The sequence below is a fragment of the Nannospalax galili genome, unplaced genomic scaffold (genome assembly GCF_000622305.1).
Source record: "Nannospalax galili isolate Female #2095 unplaced genomic scaffold, S.galili_v1.0 scaffold346, whole genome shotgun sequence".
Taxonomy (NCBI): Eukaryota; Metazoa; Chordata; class Mammalia; order Rodentia; family Spalacidae; genus Nannospalax; species Nannospalax galili.
Window position 1 is genome coordinate 4,306,029 of NW_008357637.1, and position 17,644 is coordinate 4,323,672.

At 39.1% G+C, this 17,644-nt stretch overlaps 2 protein-coding genes across 11 annotated transcripts in view; one reads left to right on the top strand and one right to left on the bottom strand.

Annotated features, from left to right (window-relative positions):
- Positions 1 to 9,067, top strand: part of Scrn3 (secernin 3) — a 40,386-nt gene extending 31,319 nt beyond the window's left edge. For all 4 annotated transcript variants that reach the window (XM_008855285.3, XM_029557311.1, XM_029557310.1 and 1 more), the window contains 2 exons: positions 1,009 to 1,183; positions 8,523 to 9,067. In XM_008855285.3, the coding sequence (XP_008853507.1) occupies positions 1,009 to 1,183; positions 8,523 to 8,693 (346 nt within the window). In that variant the 3' untranslated portion in view covers positions 8,694 to 9,067. The remainder of the gene's footprint in view (positions 1 to 1,008; positions 1,184 to 8,522) is intronic.
- A 6,237-nt stretch (positions 9,068 to 15,304) lies between these two features.
- The window catches only part of Gpr155 (G protein-coupled receptor 155), a 45,126-nt gene continuing 42,786 nt past the window's right edge, over positions 15,305 to 17,644 (bottom strand). For 5 of the 7 annotated variants that reach the window (XM_029557271.1, XM_029557272.1, XM_008855289.3 and 2 more), the window contains one exon: positions 15,305 to 16,094. In XM_029557271.1, coding sequence (XP_029413131.1) covers positions 15,794 to 16,094 — 301 coding nt within the window. In that variant the 3' untranslated portion in view covers positions 15,305 to 15,793. Of the gene's footprint in view, positions 16,148 to 17,644 lie in introns of all 7 variants that reach the window. The other 2 variants (XM_008855292.3, XM_008855293.3) reach the window with 1 other exon arrangement.

The following is a 17,644-nucleotide window of genomic DNA, read 5'->3' on the forward strand; positions in this document are numbered from 1 at the left end:
AATATTAACATTTCAAGTTATATATCCTTAGGGCTTTCATAACCTATCTTGATTTAAGTCATTAGTTCTGATAATGACTTTTACCTAAACTTACAACCAAAAAGTTAATCTTAGTTTCTTATAATGTAGAGCAGAGAGAAGTAAATAAACATCTGTTTGTGGTTGTGTGCATGTGTGTGCTGTTCTAAATGAATAGGGGTCAGAAAGAACAAAATCTTCTGAGGAGGGCCCATTTTTACTTCCGCATTTCATGCTGGAGATACTGCTTCTGGAAAAAAAAAAAAAAAGAGCTACCTCTTAGTCACAAACACAGTTCTGAGAGAAATCTGAAGAAACAGGTTCTCAGCAGTTTGGGTCTGCTGTTGGCTTAAAATGAGTGCTAATAGTGCTATGCTTGCTGGATTTTTGGTACTTTGTTCTGTTTTTGAGACAGGGTCTCCCTGTAGTCCCAGTTGGCTTGGACTTGCTGCATAGACCATATCAGCCTCTGGAGTGGTGGGATTAAAGGCGTGCACCACCACGCCAAGTTAGTTTTATTCAGGTATATCCATAATGAGACATTCAGAATAAATGCCACGTTAGTATCTTACAAAACTAGTGTTTGTTGCATTTAGGAACAATTTTATATTCGCTGTCCCCCAATGTTAGTGGTTTTCATATATAAAGATATTTTCCAGATGATAGAATGAAACCCATGTCTCATTAACACTCTGAGTCATAATCAATTTGTAACACTGAGGATTGTTCATACTCTGGTAACTGGAAAACTTTTAGTTCTCCAACATTCGTAATGTGCTTGTTTGTTTGTTAGGTCAGTAGGACTACAAAACTAAATAAAGCATTGTTCCCTTGTCTAAATGTACCAGGGAGATGAGCCTGAGATCTACCATGGCGGGAACCAATTAGTTAGTACTATTTATAGAAACCTCAGTTAGAAGGAATCTAGAAGACAAATGCTGACTTTTTTATATTTTGACATGTAAATTCAATAAAGACTCTTTCTTCTAGATCTGTTTTTAAGCCTTTCATATTTGTACCACATATATTACAACTGTTGGATACCAGATCACCAACATTTGAAATTGAAAGGTCAGTTAAAAAGAAGCCACACTTCAAGCCTGACAGAAGACACCCACTCTACCGAAAACATCAACAGGCATTGGAAGTAATAGATAAAAATGAGGTATGGCTCAATTATATTCTTTGTTGTAGTATTAAGACTATTTTTTTTTCTTATTTTTGAGACAGGGTCTCCCTGTAGCTCCAGCTGTCCTGGAACCCACTATGTAGACCAGGATGGCCTTGAACTCACAGAGATCCGCCTGCTTCTGCCTCCCAAGTGCTGGGATTAAAGGCGTGCACCATCACGCCCGGAAAGACTATTTTAAAGTGTGATTCAATTCATATTTTGAATTTTAGAATACTGGTTTCCTTCCTTCATGTAAAAAACTAGGTTTAGAAATAGTGATGCTAAAGCAAGGGCTGAATTGCTTTTTACCTTTGATTAAGAATGTGTATGCTATGACTCTTTTAGAGAAACTTAGAATTTTGAACATAGTAACAATAGCTAACCTATTGAGCATTTATTAAATACATTTCCTATGGATTGTTTAATCTTTATGGCCACTTTGAGGAGGGTAATATTATTATCCCTGTTATCACTAATTAAGATTCTGAGACCAGGGAAGTTACATCATTTGATATATATATACATACATATATATATATATATACACACACATATATATGTGTATATATATATATATTCCACACCAAAAATTACAAAGCCTCTGAAGGGCAGGTAACCTGGTCTTTAAAAAAAAAATTTTTTTTTTTTTGGCCAGTAGCGGTGGTGCACGTGCACCTTTAATCCCAGCCCTAGGGAGGCAGAGGCAAGCTGATCTCTGTGAGACTGAGGGCCACATAAGACTTCCAGGCCAGCTGGGACTAGGGAGACCCTGTCAGTTTTTTTTAAGTTTTATTTTATGTGTATGAGTGTTTTGCTTGCATGTGTGTAACTATACCATGTGCATGCAATGTCCTGCAGAGGCCAGAAGGTGTTGGATCCTCTGGAACTGGAGTTAGCTGCCAAGTGGGTACTAGGGACTGAACTCAGATCCTCTGTAAGAGCAACCAGTCCTCTTAACCACTCAGCCAACTCCAGCTCCTAACCCAGTCTTTTTACATAATGTTCTTAATCTTATAGCCTGCATTAAAATTAATTGAAAGTGATTTAAGGGGCTCTGGAGAGTGTAGCTTATGACAGCATGTTTGTCTGGTATGTTGCAACCCCTTAGACTTAATCCCCAGTACTACCAACAAACAAAACAAAATAAAAAAGTTATTCAGACTCTGCAGACTTAAAATAATGATCTGGTTTTTTTTTTTTTTTTTTTTTTTTACAAGAATTATAGATGTTCATTATTTTAAAACCTTAAGCATTTTAGAAAAGGAATATATCACTTGAAATATCATCTCCAGAAATGAACATTTATTTTATGGCACAGATTGAAAGATAATTTTATAATTTGCCATAGCTCTTTAGTTCTCCCTTTCTCTTCCTCCTGACCCTGGAGAAAAGTAGATAAAAATGGGAGATAGAAGGGCTGTCTAAAGGCAGGCATCAGTCACTTCCTGTAATGAAGAAATTAGCATTAGCAGGCCTGACTCCTTTCTCATCTGTGTCTGACACCTGCTGATTTTCCTTTCCACCAATGAGCTAGACCCCCAGTACTCTCCTTAGTTTTTATTTGGAGATGGGTTTCACTAAGTTGCCTAGGCTGGGCTCGAACTCACTCTACACCCCAGGCAGCCCCTGAACTTGTGATCCTTCTAGGAGGCTCTCCCAAGGAACTGACATCATAGGCCTGTGGCACTAAGGCCCAGCCTGCTGATTTTTCTTCTGTTGTTTCACTTTCACAAGGCATATGCATTTACATTCTGTCTGCATTGAACTAAATTAAGTTGATTTTCCCCCCACATAATTATTTTTGCTTATAGCATATTTTGTATAGTTGCCATGCTTATTTTAAATAAAAAACTTCTTTGCTATTTTGCTTATGCTTAAAGCAGACAGCTGTCAGACTTCTGATTTGCTAAGAATTCTTGAGCCTGCTCAGGCATTTATCTTAAACTAGTTTTCACGTACGACGTTTTCACATACGACATAGTCTAAACAGTCGTGTAGCTTGGTGGTGTGAAATGAGGGGCAAGTACTAACAGCTGACACACATCTAAATAGGTGTGATCCGTTCCCATGGGTTTGACTGATTTTCCAAACTCTTATCAGTGCTGTGAACAATGATGAACTCTGGTTCCTTGTACTTTTGTTCAACTCCCTTAGTGGTTTGTTGTAGGAGCTTCTATTTTGGTCCCTTTACTCCTTAAGCCACCTCCACACAGCCCTCTTTGCTCATGATAGCACTCAAGTGTTTTCAACTCTCTTTCCCCCCATAAAACTGCTCTTGGGAGTAGGTTTTATGACAGTACTAAATATTTAGTAAACTAAGTTGAATTACTAACTGATGACTTTGCAAAGTAATATTGAAATAAAGACTTAAAAGCTGTTATTAACCAGGAGTAGTGGCACATGCCTTTAATCCCAGCACTTGGGAGGCAGAGAGGCAGGTGGATCTCTGTGAGTTTGAGGCCAGGTCTGGTCTACAATTCCAGGACAGTCAGGGCTATATAGTGAGACCCTGTCTCAAAGCAAAACAGACCAAAACAAAATAAACCAAAACAAAAGCTGTTACTGGTTTAGACTTTAATAAACATTGTTTTTATAAAACATTTTATTGAATTTTTGTGTATTTCATACAAAACATCTTAATCATCTTTATACCCCTTCCCCATTGGCACCCTTCTGTAGCCCTCTCCCACTGGAATTCATACATTCTGTCATTTGTGTTAAGGTCTATCGTGTCAAGTGTCCCCAGATGTCCCTTAGTACCAACAAATTCATCCACTGAAGTCTAGTCAGCCTGTCTAGAGTCTCTCCTTTTAATATCAGTTCTTCCTCATCCAGCAGTAATCAACTGCAATAATTCTTGGACTAAAATTGGGAGCTGCTGTCCATTTCCACAGTTCTGTGCTGGTTTTTTGTCTGCTTGAGTTTCCATGGGTCTTGTACATGCTAACCCCATTGCTGTAGGTTCATATGAAAGGGGTCCCAGGAGCCTATAGGACTCATATTTGCATATGGTCATGCACCTCCTCCCTGGCTCTTACAGTCTTTATGCCCCCTCTTCTGCAATGGTCCCTGAGCCCTGGGTAGGTGGATTTTAATATAGGAGTCCTGTGCCAAGGACCTACACTCAGTAGACTCCAATTCTCTGTTTTGGCCATTTGTGACCTTTTCTGCTCCTGAGCCTCTGTTGCATGAAGGAGCTTCATTGATGAGAACTGAAAGATGCATTAGTGTTCTCTTCATCCCTTGTTTTATGTTCCATGAGCCTCAGGTGTAGAGGTTGCATTGTAGATGTGCCACTTAGGCTTGGGCACTTCACAGAAAACCTCTCTGTGTGATCAGTTGTGGAACTGTGTAATATTCTCTGTTGAAAAAGAAGCTTCTTTGATGGATGGTGACTGGGATACTTGTCTGTAAATTTAAAGATCCATATTTTGCACATAGTAAGAAATTGCATTTGTCTAGGGATGTGACAGTCTTGGGGTTTTCTCTAAGATCTGTGACCCCTCCAGCTATGCGAATTTAGCTAGGTTTACAGTAGCAGACATGAGTTTCCTCCCATTGAGTGGGCCTTAAGTCCAACTAGGTAGCTGTTGATTACCCCCAATATAAAAGTGCCACTACTCTACCAATAGACTTTTTGGGGGGGTCTATTGAGACAAGGTCTCCCTGTAGCCCCCGCTAGCCTAGAACTTGCTATGTGGACCAGGCTGGCCTTGAATGAATCAATAGACTATAATAAACATTGTTGATGGGCAATAGAAAGCAGTGGAAAGGTAATGGAATTTGAGGGACGTGTCAAAGAGCCGAGGTCTAGTTTTGGCTCTGAAAATAATTATTTTTGTACTTTCGTGGCATTGCACGACACGGGTACACTCACATACATGCAGGCAATACATTCATACACATAAAATAAAAATTATAAATAAAATATTTTTTTAAAAAAGAGTCAAGTTTACTGATAGTTTTAATGTATATTTCTTGATCACTAGTGAATCTGGAAATCCTCTATGCTTATTGGTCATATTTTCTATTAAATAGTTTAGCTATTTGTTTTGTTTTGTGTTTTTGGTCTATTTGAAACAGGGTTTCCCTGTAGCCCCAGCTGGCCTTAAACGCACAGGGATCCACTTGCCTCTGCCTCCCAAGTGCTGGGATTAAAGGCTTGTACCACCACACCTGGCAGCTATTTGTTTTTTCTTATCTCTCAATTAACTTTGAGTCATTCTTTTTCCTTGAGGCAAAAATATGAATTATATATTTATGTACATATTTGACACAGAAACTTGTTATGTGGCCCAGGCTGGACTCAGACTCCTGGGCTCAAGTGATCCTTCTGGCTCAGCTTCTGGGTGCAGGTGCATGCCACTGTATCTAGCTTATGTTACTTAAAAAAAATCTTTTGTATCAAAAAATTTTTAATTTAGTTAATTTGTTAGTCTTTTGAATGAATCTTGATTTCATTCTTCAAAACACTTGCCTTACCTCAAAATAAATATAATGTCTATAGTTTCTTTCAGTATATGTTTTTTAAATTACATTTTTATGATTTTTTAAAAAATCATTTAATAACCACATGATTAGAAGAAGCATTTCACTACAGCTTTAACATATTCAATAACAATTTCCAGAGCAAAGATGCATCTCTTTCAAAACTGGCTGTAAACTTTTAGGTTCACAGTTGAATTAATACAGTTACACAATATTGAACTCATTATAAACCCTATAAGACATAAAATTGAATGAGGTTTTATCTTCTATAAAAGATCTGCATAGCCGGGCATGGTGGCGCATGCCTGTAGTCCCAGCATGTGGGAGGCAGAGGCAGGCGGGTCTCTGTGAGGTCAAGGCCAGCCTGGTGTGCGTCTCTAATCTCTGTATCTGATTATTACTAGTCACAGTCAGTTACTTTCTGAGATCTACCTGAGCATGGATATAAAATCATTGGATAGATTTCAATGGTGACATGTTTCACCTCTACTAATTAACATGGAGCAATTTTTTTTTTTTTTTTTTTGTCTTTTTGAGACAGGGTCTCCTTGTAGCCCCAGCTGTCCTGGAACTTACTATGTAGACCATGCTGGCCTTGAACTCACAAAGATCCACCTGCCTCTGACTCCCAAGTGCTGGGATTAAAGGCATGTGCCACCATGCCTGGCATGACATGGAACAAATTTTTATGCTTCTTCCTCAAATATAACTCATTTTTTTAAAAAAAATTTATTTTTTTGTGTGCATTTCATACAGAACATCCCAAACAATCTTATTCATCTATATACCCACATCCCAAATGGCACCCTCCCATAGTCCCATCCCCCCGACTGGAGCCCATATACTTTGTAATCCCTGTTACTGTCCACTGTGTTGTTGGTGCCCCCAGCCATTCTCCAGTGCTTGTCCATCTGCTGAATCTAGTCAGCCTATCTAGAGTTCCTTGTTTTAGGAAGATCAGCCTTTCCTCATCTAGCAGCAATCAGTTGCCAGTATTCCTTTAGATAAGATTGGGGGTCTGCTATTCATTTTCCCAGTTCTTTGCTGGGTTACTGTCTGGGAGTCTCTTGGGCCACCCTGGCCAACAACTCAAAAGAGGGTATCTCCTGTCTGGCATTGTTTCTTGTTATGTAGCCTTTAGCTATACATATGGACTCTAAAAATTATATTGGCCCCTTTAATCTTTGGTTATACTTTCCTTTTGGGTGTTTAAAGCCATACAGTTGGCCCAGGTAAATCAATATCACATGGGCTTGGGAGGAGCCCCTGGCTCCTTTCTTTTACCAGTTCTGCCTATGTGAAGATAAGTCAAATGTCCTCTCGCCAACTATGTGAAGATAAGGACCATGGCTGGCTTCACTTGGAAGCATGGAGGAAATGTCTCCTCTGTGTTGTCCCTCCTCTTTGTTTTTTGTTTTTTGTTTTTTTGTTTTTTTGTTTTTTGTTTTGTGTGTGTGTGTGTGTGTGTGTGTGTGTGTGTGTGTGTGTGTGTGTGTGTGTAGGCCTAAGGTAAGGGCATGCCACAACATGAGTGTGGAAAGCAGAGGACAACTTTGAGGAGTTGGTTCACTCCTTCCACCATATGGGTCCCAGGGATTGAACTTAGATTCAGGCTTGGCTGCAAGTTCCTTCACCAGCAGAGTCATCTGGCCCATGTATGTGTGCTTTTAAAATACATTTAGTTTTATGGAGCTGGAAAAATGACTCAGCAGGTAAAGGCACCTGCTGCCAAGCCTGATGACCTGAGTTCAATGTTCAATCCTCAGGACCCACATGGTGGAAGGAAAGAACTGATTCCAGCAAGTTGTTCTCTGACCTCCACACAAAGTACACTGTGACACATTCATGCCTTTGTACATACATACAAATAAATAAATAAGTAAAAATTTTAAATTAGTTCTCTAATCCATCTTAAATTTGTTTTATTTGTCATGAAGTAGGGATTCTAAGCTTGTTTTCCAAAAAGATAACCAATTATTTGAATACCATTTATTGACAAAAATTTTCGCTACTACAAAAAAAATTGCATGAAATTGTGTGTTAGGAATCTGTTTTGTGGCACTCTGCCACATAATTGTTCAGAAATTTTAAATTATGCTTATATACAGTGTTCTTTTTTTCTGTAGGCCCAAAGATGATAATTTTCAGCTATTTAAAAATTCCACCTTTCTAGAGGCTAGAAGTATAGGTTCAGAGACAGAGCATTTCCCTAGCATGTACAAGGCCTGGGTTTGATCCCCAGCAGCACATGTAGGAAAAATTGCTACTTTCTCTTAAGAATCATGACCCTTTTTTTCCCCTGCTTTCTTGAAACAAGGAGAAAATGTCTTTTTATTGCTTTCCCTCTAGAACAATACTGTTCTGTTTCCCTGGTCTGATGATTGCATTGACCTGTTTATCTACTGTCTTTGTTTCCAATGCTAGGGATTGAGCCCAAACATGTTAGGCAAGCACTCTATCACTGAGCTATACCTCCAGCCCCAGTTCTTTAATCTGATAAAATTGGTTTTAGAGATCTAAATCCACAAAAAATCTCAGCCATAATTTTCAGCAAATTTTCTAATACACAATATAGCAAATTTTACTTGTCCTGTTTTCTTGTTAATTTATTAATCCTTATAATTGTACTTGTATTTTCAGCTAAAAATAATTAATAAATATTAGGGCATTGACTCAATCTAGAGCTATGACTTTTTCCAAAGACTTTTATTCTTTCTGTACCTACAGGGGAGGAAAGCAACCAAACCACTAGAAACCAGTATGAATAAACCTTGTCAGTGGATATGGGTTGAAATTTGGTTAGGTTCGTGTGTGTGTATTTACTTTTATTATTTTAATTATTTAGGAAAAAGCCAAAACAATGTTGGACAACATGAGGAAGCTGGAGAAAAAACTGATCAAAGAGATGGAATCAATCCTCCAAAATACACATCTCAACATGGATAGAATTGTTAATCTTTTTCCTCAATGTACAAAAGATGAAAGTAGAATTTATCAGTCAAATATTAGTTCCTAGTGATCATGTAAATGGTCAAAAAAATTCCCCACTGCCCTGATAAATGACAAAATCTACTTTGAGTAGATCAGATTATTTCTTTATAGTATTGATATCTTATCTGTTAAAACTACAGTAGTTAGAATTCAATTGTATAAAGCATGATGGTTTGAATGAAAATGTCCTCCCTAATAGGCTCCAAGTATTTGCCTACTCTCTGTCTCACTCTCTGCTTCCTCTGCCTGTTTGAAAATGTGCAGGCTCAACTTTCTGCACCAGCCGACATGTCTTCCTGCCATGATGGACTCTTACCCCTCTGGAACTGTAAGCTACCTAGGTCTTGGTGTTTTATCACAGCAATAGAAAAGTAGTGAATAAAAAGCATGAAACATTTATATGATGCATGGTCTGTGTATACTATCCTTCTGAAGTAGCACCCTTAAGTCATTTTCTTACTTCAGAAAGCAGGTTTCTTTTTGGTCTTTTTGAGACAGGGTCTCCCTGTAGCCCCAGCTGTCCTGGAACTCACTATGTAGACTAGGCTGGCCTTGAACTCACAGAGATCTGCCTGCCTCTGCTTCCCGAGTGCTGGGATTGTGCCACCACGCCCAGCCCCAAAAAGCAGTCTTTTTTTTTTTTAAGCAATGGAAAGTATGTCAAGTAGTGAGTTTTTTTTTTTTTTTTTTTTGTGCTTTAGGAAAATATTAACCAGATCTAATAGAAAAAATTTCCAGATTTGCACATTAATTCTTTGACATTACAGCACATTCTGCAAAAGCACTTTTATAAAACTTAAGTATGACCTTTGTCAAGACTTGGCTAACCATTGAACTTATAGCTCTCATTATTTAGTTTCCCTCTCCCTTTAAGAAACTACTAATCTTTTAATATTCTTTTGTTGGATGTTCCACTACTAAAGAACATATTGCTTGGGTCCAAGTTTTGGCAATAATGAATGAACATCCATATGCAGGTTTCTGTGTGGATGCCAGTTTTCAACTCATTTGGGGTAAATACTGAGATACATATTTGCAGGCTCCTATGGTATGAGAATGCCAGGCTATCTTCCAGAATGTCTGCTGTTTTGCATCCCCTCTAGCAGTGTTGCTCCATATCCCGGCCAGTTGTCAGTGTTTTGGATTTTAGCCATTCTAACAGGTATGCAATTATTTTTCATTTATTTTAGTTACCAGATACTGAACTCATGGCCTTACACTTTGTTTTTCAATGTAATTTGTAATTACAAATGACATGATACCGAGTATATTTTCATATGCTTATTTTCCATTTGTATATCTTCTTCGATGAGGAATCTAGATCTCTGCCCATCTTTTTCTGAGTCTAAACTCTTAAAGACATTTATATGATGCACGGTCTGTGTATATTATAATTCTGAAGTAGTACCCGTAAGTCATTTTCTTAACTAATTAGGAAAGCAGAGCGATACTCTCTATCTGGGCATGGTGATGCATCTTTAATCCCAGCACTCAGGAGAGACAGGCAGATCTCTGAGATCGAGGTCAACCTGGTCTACATAGTGAGTTTTAGGCTAGATGAGGCAAACAAATCAACAAGCATATATTCTTGATTTATCTGCCTTATCTATTATTACACATTCATTATTGATCTGTTTCAGCTGTGCCCATTCCTCCTCAGCTATTTTTCCTCTGCTGTACAGTGTGCTATGCTCCCTTTCATAGGAGTAGTTCTTTTCATCCTTAGAGCTTTGCCAAGACATGAGTTCCTTAGTTTTCCTTTCACCCCAAGGTCAAGTGTCTCATAAATTCTATTGATCAGGATCATTTGTGAGTCCAAGTTAGCTGGACATTTAATATATGTGTCTTTCATAGTAGAACACAAGCACACTTGTGCTGGATAGCTTTAGTGTCAACTTGACACACCTGGGTTGAGGGAGCCTCAATTGGGGAATTGCCTCCATTGGACTGGCCTGTGGCCATGTCTGTGGGGCATTTTCTTGATTGTTGAGTGATGTGTAAGGGCCCAGCCCACTGAGGGTAGTGCCACCTCTGGGCACGTGGGCCTGTGTTATATAAGAAAGCAAGCTGAGCAGGGGCCAGGGGAGTAAGCCAGTAAGCAGCATTCCTCTATGGCCTGTGCTCCAGCTCCTGCCTCCAGGTTCCTGCCCTGAGTTCCTACCTTGGGCTCCCTGATGAACTGTGACCCGGGATATGTAAGCTGAATAAACCCTTTCCTCCCCAAGTTGGTAGTGGTCAGAGTATTCTGTCACAGCAATGAAGAAACAAACTAAGACAGCACTGAAAGTCCATTGTTCAACATTATGTTTTGCTTATGCTGGATGCTTTGTTAAATGCATATCCAAGTACTGGTGAAAAGAATTCACACAGGCTTCCTCTGTCTATAGAAATGTAAGGTTGAATAATTAGCTACAGTTTATAACTTGGTCACCTTTCATAAGTCTTACGTCATCCCGTTGCCTCTTTCCATATTAAAAATGGGAATAAGATCCCTCAGGTAAATATAAGGACTATGAGGATATGTGAGTTAATCTGTAGGTTTTCCCTCTATAAATCGAACATGGTACTTGGTGTGTGGATATTTGTGTTGGTAAATTAAGGCCTTAAAATGTATTTTAGAAAATTTAAGATCTTAAATTTCAACTATTTTAAGATTTAAAAGTGTAATTGAATTAAGCTTTTGGAGGGGGTCTACCCTTAAATACTGTTATTATTACCATTACCTACTAAGCCAAAGGAATAATCTAATAAACTATTTTAGAGAAATTGATCTTTGATTAAAATGTTTATATATTAATCTTCAATAAGTTTCCCTTGAGTAATAGGCAGTTGTAAGCTACCCAACATGGGTGCTGGGAACTGATCTCTCCTCTGCAAGTGCAGCAAGTGCTCTTTATTGTGCTTTATATATAAAGCAATTATATATATGATGAAGGGACAAAAATTAAGAGCTAAATTCTGCTGCATAACTTTTAGAAATTTAATGATCATTAATCGCTATTCTCAAAACAGCCAAAATATATCTTATTCTGAAAGTACTGAAAATTAGGCACAATTTAGACATGGAATTACTCATTGATGATAGTTAAAAAAACATTGGACTGTATTGAGGACTGGTGTAAAAAATGGGTTTGGGGATTGGAGAGGTGGCTCAGCATTGAAGACCCCTGGTTGCAGAGGACCCCAGTTCAGTTCCCATCACCTACATGACAGCTAATAACTGTCCAAAACTCCAGTTCTAAGGGATCTCATGCCCTCTTCTGGCCTCCATAAGCACCTTATGCAAATGTTGCACATGTATCCATGCAGGCAAATACTCATACATATAAAAATGAATTTGAAGAGAGATAGGTTTTAATGCACACAGAAGGCTACATCTGGCTAAGTTTTAGAGAACAAGAGACTGCAGAGTGCATGTTCCTGGATAGAACTCTTGTATAAACCTTACCCATCCACAGCTTAGGGACCATTGTGGAAGAGGGGGTGGAAAGATTGTAAGAGCCAGGATTGGTGCATGAACATAAGGAAATATGCTTTCAGGCCACTGGGAGCTTGCTCATGTGAACTTGCAACAATGATTACATCATGCACAAGACTCATGCTGGCTCAATCAGACAAAATCCCAGCATAGAACAAGGGAAATTGGCAGCAGGCCCCAACCCTAAGCCAGGAACTATTGGCAATTGATTACCAATTACTGGGTGAGAGAGAGTAGATCTTCCTTAAGGGAGTGATTCTACATAGGCTTACTAGACTCCAGTGGATGAACTTGCATTGAAGGACATGTGGGTACAAATGCTTGATCAGATAGGACTTAACATTCATATGACAGTATGCATGAAATCTGGTGTTGGGGGTATGGGGAGCATGGACGGGGAGGAGGTCTAAATTTGATTAAGATCTACTATATGAGCAGGACATGGTGAGCAGGACATGGTGGTGCATGCCTTTAAATCTTACCACTCAGGAGGCAGAGGCAGGCGGATCTCTATGAGTTCAATGTCAATCTGGTTCTACATAGCAAGTTCCAGGCCAGTTGGAGTTACAGGAAGACCCTGTCTCAAAAAGACTTAAAAAAAAAAATCTATTATGTGAAATGCACAAAAACTCAATAAAAATATTTTTTTGAAAAAAGGTAGGAATAGTAAAAGTTGTACCAGGTAGATCATTTTCCCAGCTGTGATTCTTTAGATTAAAAGAAACATTGACAACTGATTACTGCTAGGTGAGGAAGAGCCGATCTTCCTAAAACAAGAGACTCTAGATAGGCTGACTAGACCTCAGTGGATGGACTTTCACTGGGGAACATCTGGGGACTGACTTGACACATTGGGCCTTAATATGGGTTCCAGTGCGGGGGCTATGGGAGGGTGCTGGTGGGGATGGGGGTATAAAGATGATTAAGATTGAGATATTCTGTATAAAATGCACAAAAATTCAATAAAAAGAAAAAGTCATGAAATGTATGAGTCTAATGTGTTACTAACCACCTAATTGCTCAAAACTCTGTAGAACTTAAAGGATCATGAGATAATCTTGGGAAATTCATTTAAGAACACATTGAGAATTCATAGAAAAGACTTCTATGATAACTTCTGCATTACTCAGATTCAAAGAAAAGATGTTGACAATGAACATTAAAATAGGCATTTTATTGAGAAACGTGCTGCCAGTGAGAAAGTAACAGTTACAAATATTTTCATTTAATAAAATTAGCATAATCTTAATCCTAAAACATCTCTTAAAAGCCTTTATCCTCTCCACAAATCTTTCTGATCTAGGATTTTCTTTTCAAGTTCCCATGGCAAATGCTGCTGAGATTTGTGCAAATAAGAGAACATATGTAGTATGGTTTATTCACAAACAAAACAAATCCTCCACTTGAATTTGAGCTGCCTGCATGCACATGTACTGTGTCCCAGCTGTCACTGCAAGTCTACACAGCAAGGCTTATGTTTACTTCTAGCATTAGGAATCACAATGTAGCCACATTCAAGTTTTATAGTAATAACAGTTCTGCCTAAAACATCCCCAGTTCCATAATCATAAAATTGGCATAGATTAATAGTACAGTAAAGTATCATTTCTTTTAAAATATACCAGGCTTCCATGCATGTTTTTTTTTTCTTTTGGTCTTTTTTGAGACAGGGTCTTCCTGTAGCCCCAGCTATCCTGGAACTCACTATGTAGACCAGGCTGGCCTTGAACTCATAGAGATCCACCTGCCTCTGCCTCCCGAGTGCTGGGATTAAAGGCATACGCCACCATGCCTGGCTATGCAGGGTTTTTTAAAAAGGGCAAGGGTAGGTTGGGTGTGGTGGCAGTTGCCTTTAATCCCAGCACTTGGGAAGCAAAGGAAGACAGATCTCTGTGAGCTCGAAGCCAGCCTGGTCTACATAGCAAGTTCTAGGCTAGCTGAGGCTATAGAGACCCCATCTCAGGGAAAGAAGGAAAAAAAAAAAGGGCACCAACCAATTTCTAAGTGGCTTTTATGTATGAAACACTAAAATGAGATAAATATTTTAACTTTTTTTCTCTTCTGCATTTTTTTTATTAAAAAAATTTTTTTATTGAATTTTTGTGTATTTCATACAGAGAATTCATCTTTATACCTGCTTCCCCTTTGGCACCCTCCCATAGCTCCCCACTGGAGTTTATACTTTGTGTTAAGGCCTATCATGTAAAGTTAGTGTCCCCAGATGTCTTTTAGTGCAAATTCATCTAATGTGATCTAGTCAGTCTATCTAAGTCCCTCCCTTTAAGAAGATCAGCTCATTCTCACCCAGTAGTAAATACATTTTAAATAAGTTAAACCATACTGATACCTAATAATTAAGTAGATGCTTAAGGAATTGTAAATGGATCTCTTTAATTTTCTGAAGATAACCTTTAACTGAGGGAGTTATGGTCTGAATGTGTCTCTTCAAAATTCATATGTTGTAACATAATCCCCAGGGTGAGGGCATCCAGAAGTGACAAGCTCATGAGAGTAGGGTCATCAAGAATGGGATCTGCTCTCTGGGGCTAGACCAGAATGCTTCCTTCCACCATGTGATGTGCCATCTATGAACCTGAAGTTAGTCCCTCACCAGACAGGGAAGCTGGCTGCCTTAGTCTTGGACTACCCAGTCTCTAAACCTGTAAGAAATACATTTTTATGGTTCAGATGCTAGGTTTAGAATTTTTAATTCTTGATTGTAGTTTTTTCTTAACTACAGAGAATAAAGTAGATTATCCTTCTGCAATATATTTTGTGCAAATATCAGAAACAGTCATGACATGGCAATATTTTGATAACATTTAAGTGAATATGTGCAAATTACTTGCAGTATAAAAGGTCACATTATACTTCTGTCAAAAGATTATGGAGATGATAATGTATGCTCTTACTCCCTTCTTAGTGGCACATATTAGAACTATAGATAGAAGAACAAAAAACAAACCTTTAAAAATGGTGTTTTAATAAAAAATACATATAAAAAAATTTTAATGGTGGTTTTAGCCAGGCATGGTGGCACACACCTGTAATCCCAGCACTCAGGAGGTAGAGGCAGAAAGATCAGGAGTTCAAAGCCATCCTTGGCTATTGCAACCAGGGCTACATGAGACCCTGTATCAAAAACAAAAAATGTTGGTTTTAATTTATAAATGAGTAGTATTTGTCAAAGAAGTAGAAAGAAAAAATAAATAACCTTTTATTAGAATAAATAAAATCCTTTTAGGGGAAGTATTATCAATAAATGTAAAATTGTCATAAAGTCCATTTTGCCAGCAGTAAATCTGCCAAATTTGGCAATTTAAAATAACAGTCAATTGAATGTTGATTTTGAAATTACAGCAAATAGTTGCAGAAAGAAATAATTTAAAAATATTGACAGAATAGTATTTTATAGCAGTTATTGTATTATCAGAATTTTTACTTTTGATTTGGTTTTCTCTTAGTTTCCTATGTGCCTTACATACACATAAAATGATACAATATCAGTATGGGGGTAGGAATGCATCTTATCATATACACAATTGATGACTGACGCTCAAAAAGGGAACTTGCTCAAGGTCACACAGCTAAAAAGTAATAGATGTGAGGCTGCAGTATGATTCCATGTGAAGATTCTCCTTCATAATTTAAGTCTTAGGGGAAAGTGAGGGTGAGCATGAATGGTCAATTTCTTTATAGTGTTCCTGTTGGGGGTCGCTTACAGTAATGGCAGGAGGACTCTGTTTAGGACTCTTTTGAAGAAATCTGTAGAACAAATACTCATCCCGAAATTCATACTCATTGGTAATGTGTTGGATGACTCCCCCTTGTACCAGTCTGTCTCCATATATCACAGCTTCACCACGGTCAGAGGCAAGGCCGACTTCAATTAGCCAGTTCACCAGATCACAGCCACAGAAGGTCCCAGCAGAAGTCTTTGCACCACACCTGTATGTCAAAGGAATGATTCACCCACATGTTCTGTAAGACTGGTATCAGCACTGCATGATAGAGGACAAGCAAGGAAGAGTGAAAAGGAAAGAAGGAAAGACAGCACGGTAGTTAAGAGCATGGCAGGAATGGAGCTGTTCTAAACATAAAGGAGTTGTTAGCTTCCTGACCTAGAAGACCCACTGGGAAAATTAATATGCCAGTAATGCTTATGAAAACAGAAATGCTTAAAAATGGCTGTGCTGGATAGCTTTAGTGTCAACTTGACACACCTGGGTTGAGGGAGCCTCAATCGGGGAATTGCCTCTATTGGACTGGCCTGTGGCCATGTCTGAAGGGCATCTTCTTGATGAGTGATGTGGGAGGGCCCAGCTCACTGTGGGTGGTGCCACCCCTGGGCAGGTGGGCCTGTGTTGCATAAGAAAGCAGGCTGAGCAGGAGCCGAGGGAGCATGCCTGTAAGCAGCGTTCCTCCATGGCCTGTGCTCCAGCTCCTGCCTCCAGGTTCCTGCCCTGAGTTCCTACCTTGGGCTCCTGGATGAACTGTGACCTGGGAGATGTAAGATAAATAAACCCTTTCCTCCCCAAGTTGGTACTGGTCAGAGTGTTTTGTCACAGCAATGAAGAAACAAACTAAGACAATGGCTCAGATCATTTAAATCACTAGAGAAATATTCTTTTGGGGGAGCACGTGTGTGTGTGTGTGTGTGTGTGTGTGGTGTGTATGCCCATGTGTATACATGTATACATGTGTGGTGTGCATGCCTGTATATATGCATTTATGCATATGTGTGCTGGTGCATGTGTGTACATATATGTGGAAACATTTAGTTGACAATAGGTGACTTCAATTGTTCTTCACTTGTTTTTTAAACATTTTTACTTTTTTTTTTTTTTTTGGTTTTTTTGAGACAGGGTCTCCCTGTAGCCCCAGCTGGCCTGAAACTCACTATGTAGACCAGGCTGGCCTTGAACTCACAGAAATCCGCCTGCCTCTGCCTCCCAAGTGCTGGGATTACAGGCATGCGCCACCATGCCCAGCTCATTTTTACTATTTTTAATTATGTGTATGTATGTGAGTGTGTACACATGTGTGCAGGTGCACACCAAGGCCAGAGGAGTTGAAATTCCAGCTGGAGTTATAGACTGGATGTGGGTGCTGGGACTCAAACTGGTCTTCTGGAAGAGCAGTATGCACTTTTTAACTACTGAGTCATCTCTCCAGCCTCTTTTGTTCACTAAGGCTCTTGCTGAACCTGGAGCGCACCCATTCCAGCTAGTCTAACTAGCCAGCTTACCCCCAAGATTCCAGTCTGTCTCTACTTTCCCAGAGCTGGGATTGTGGCAGGCTGCCACATCTACCCAGCTTTTCTGTGGGTTCTTGGGATCTGAACTCCAGTCCTCATGTTTGTGGAGCAAGCTCTTTGTATCTACTGAGTCATAACACTAGGCCCTGAGAAGTATTCTTTTTATGGTAGCATGGTCTTTGTAGTGTGTGGTTATGCATGTATGTGGTATGTGCATGTGTGTGTAGGCCCGAGGTCAGTG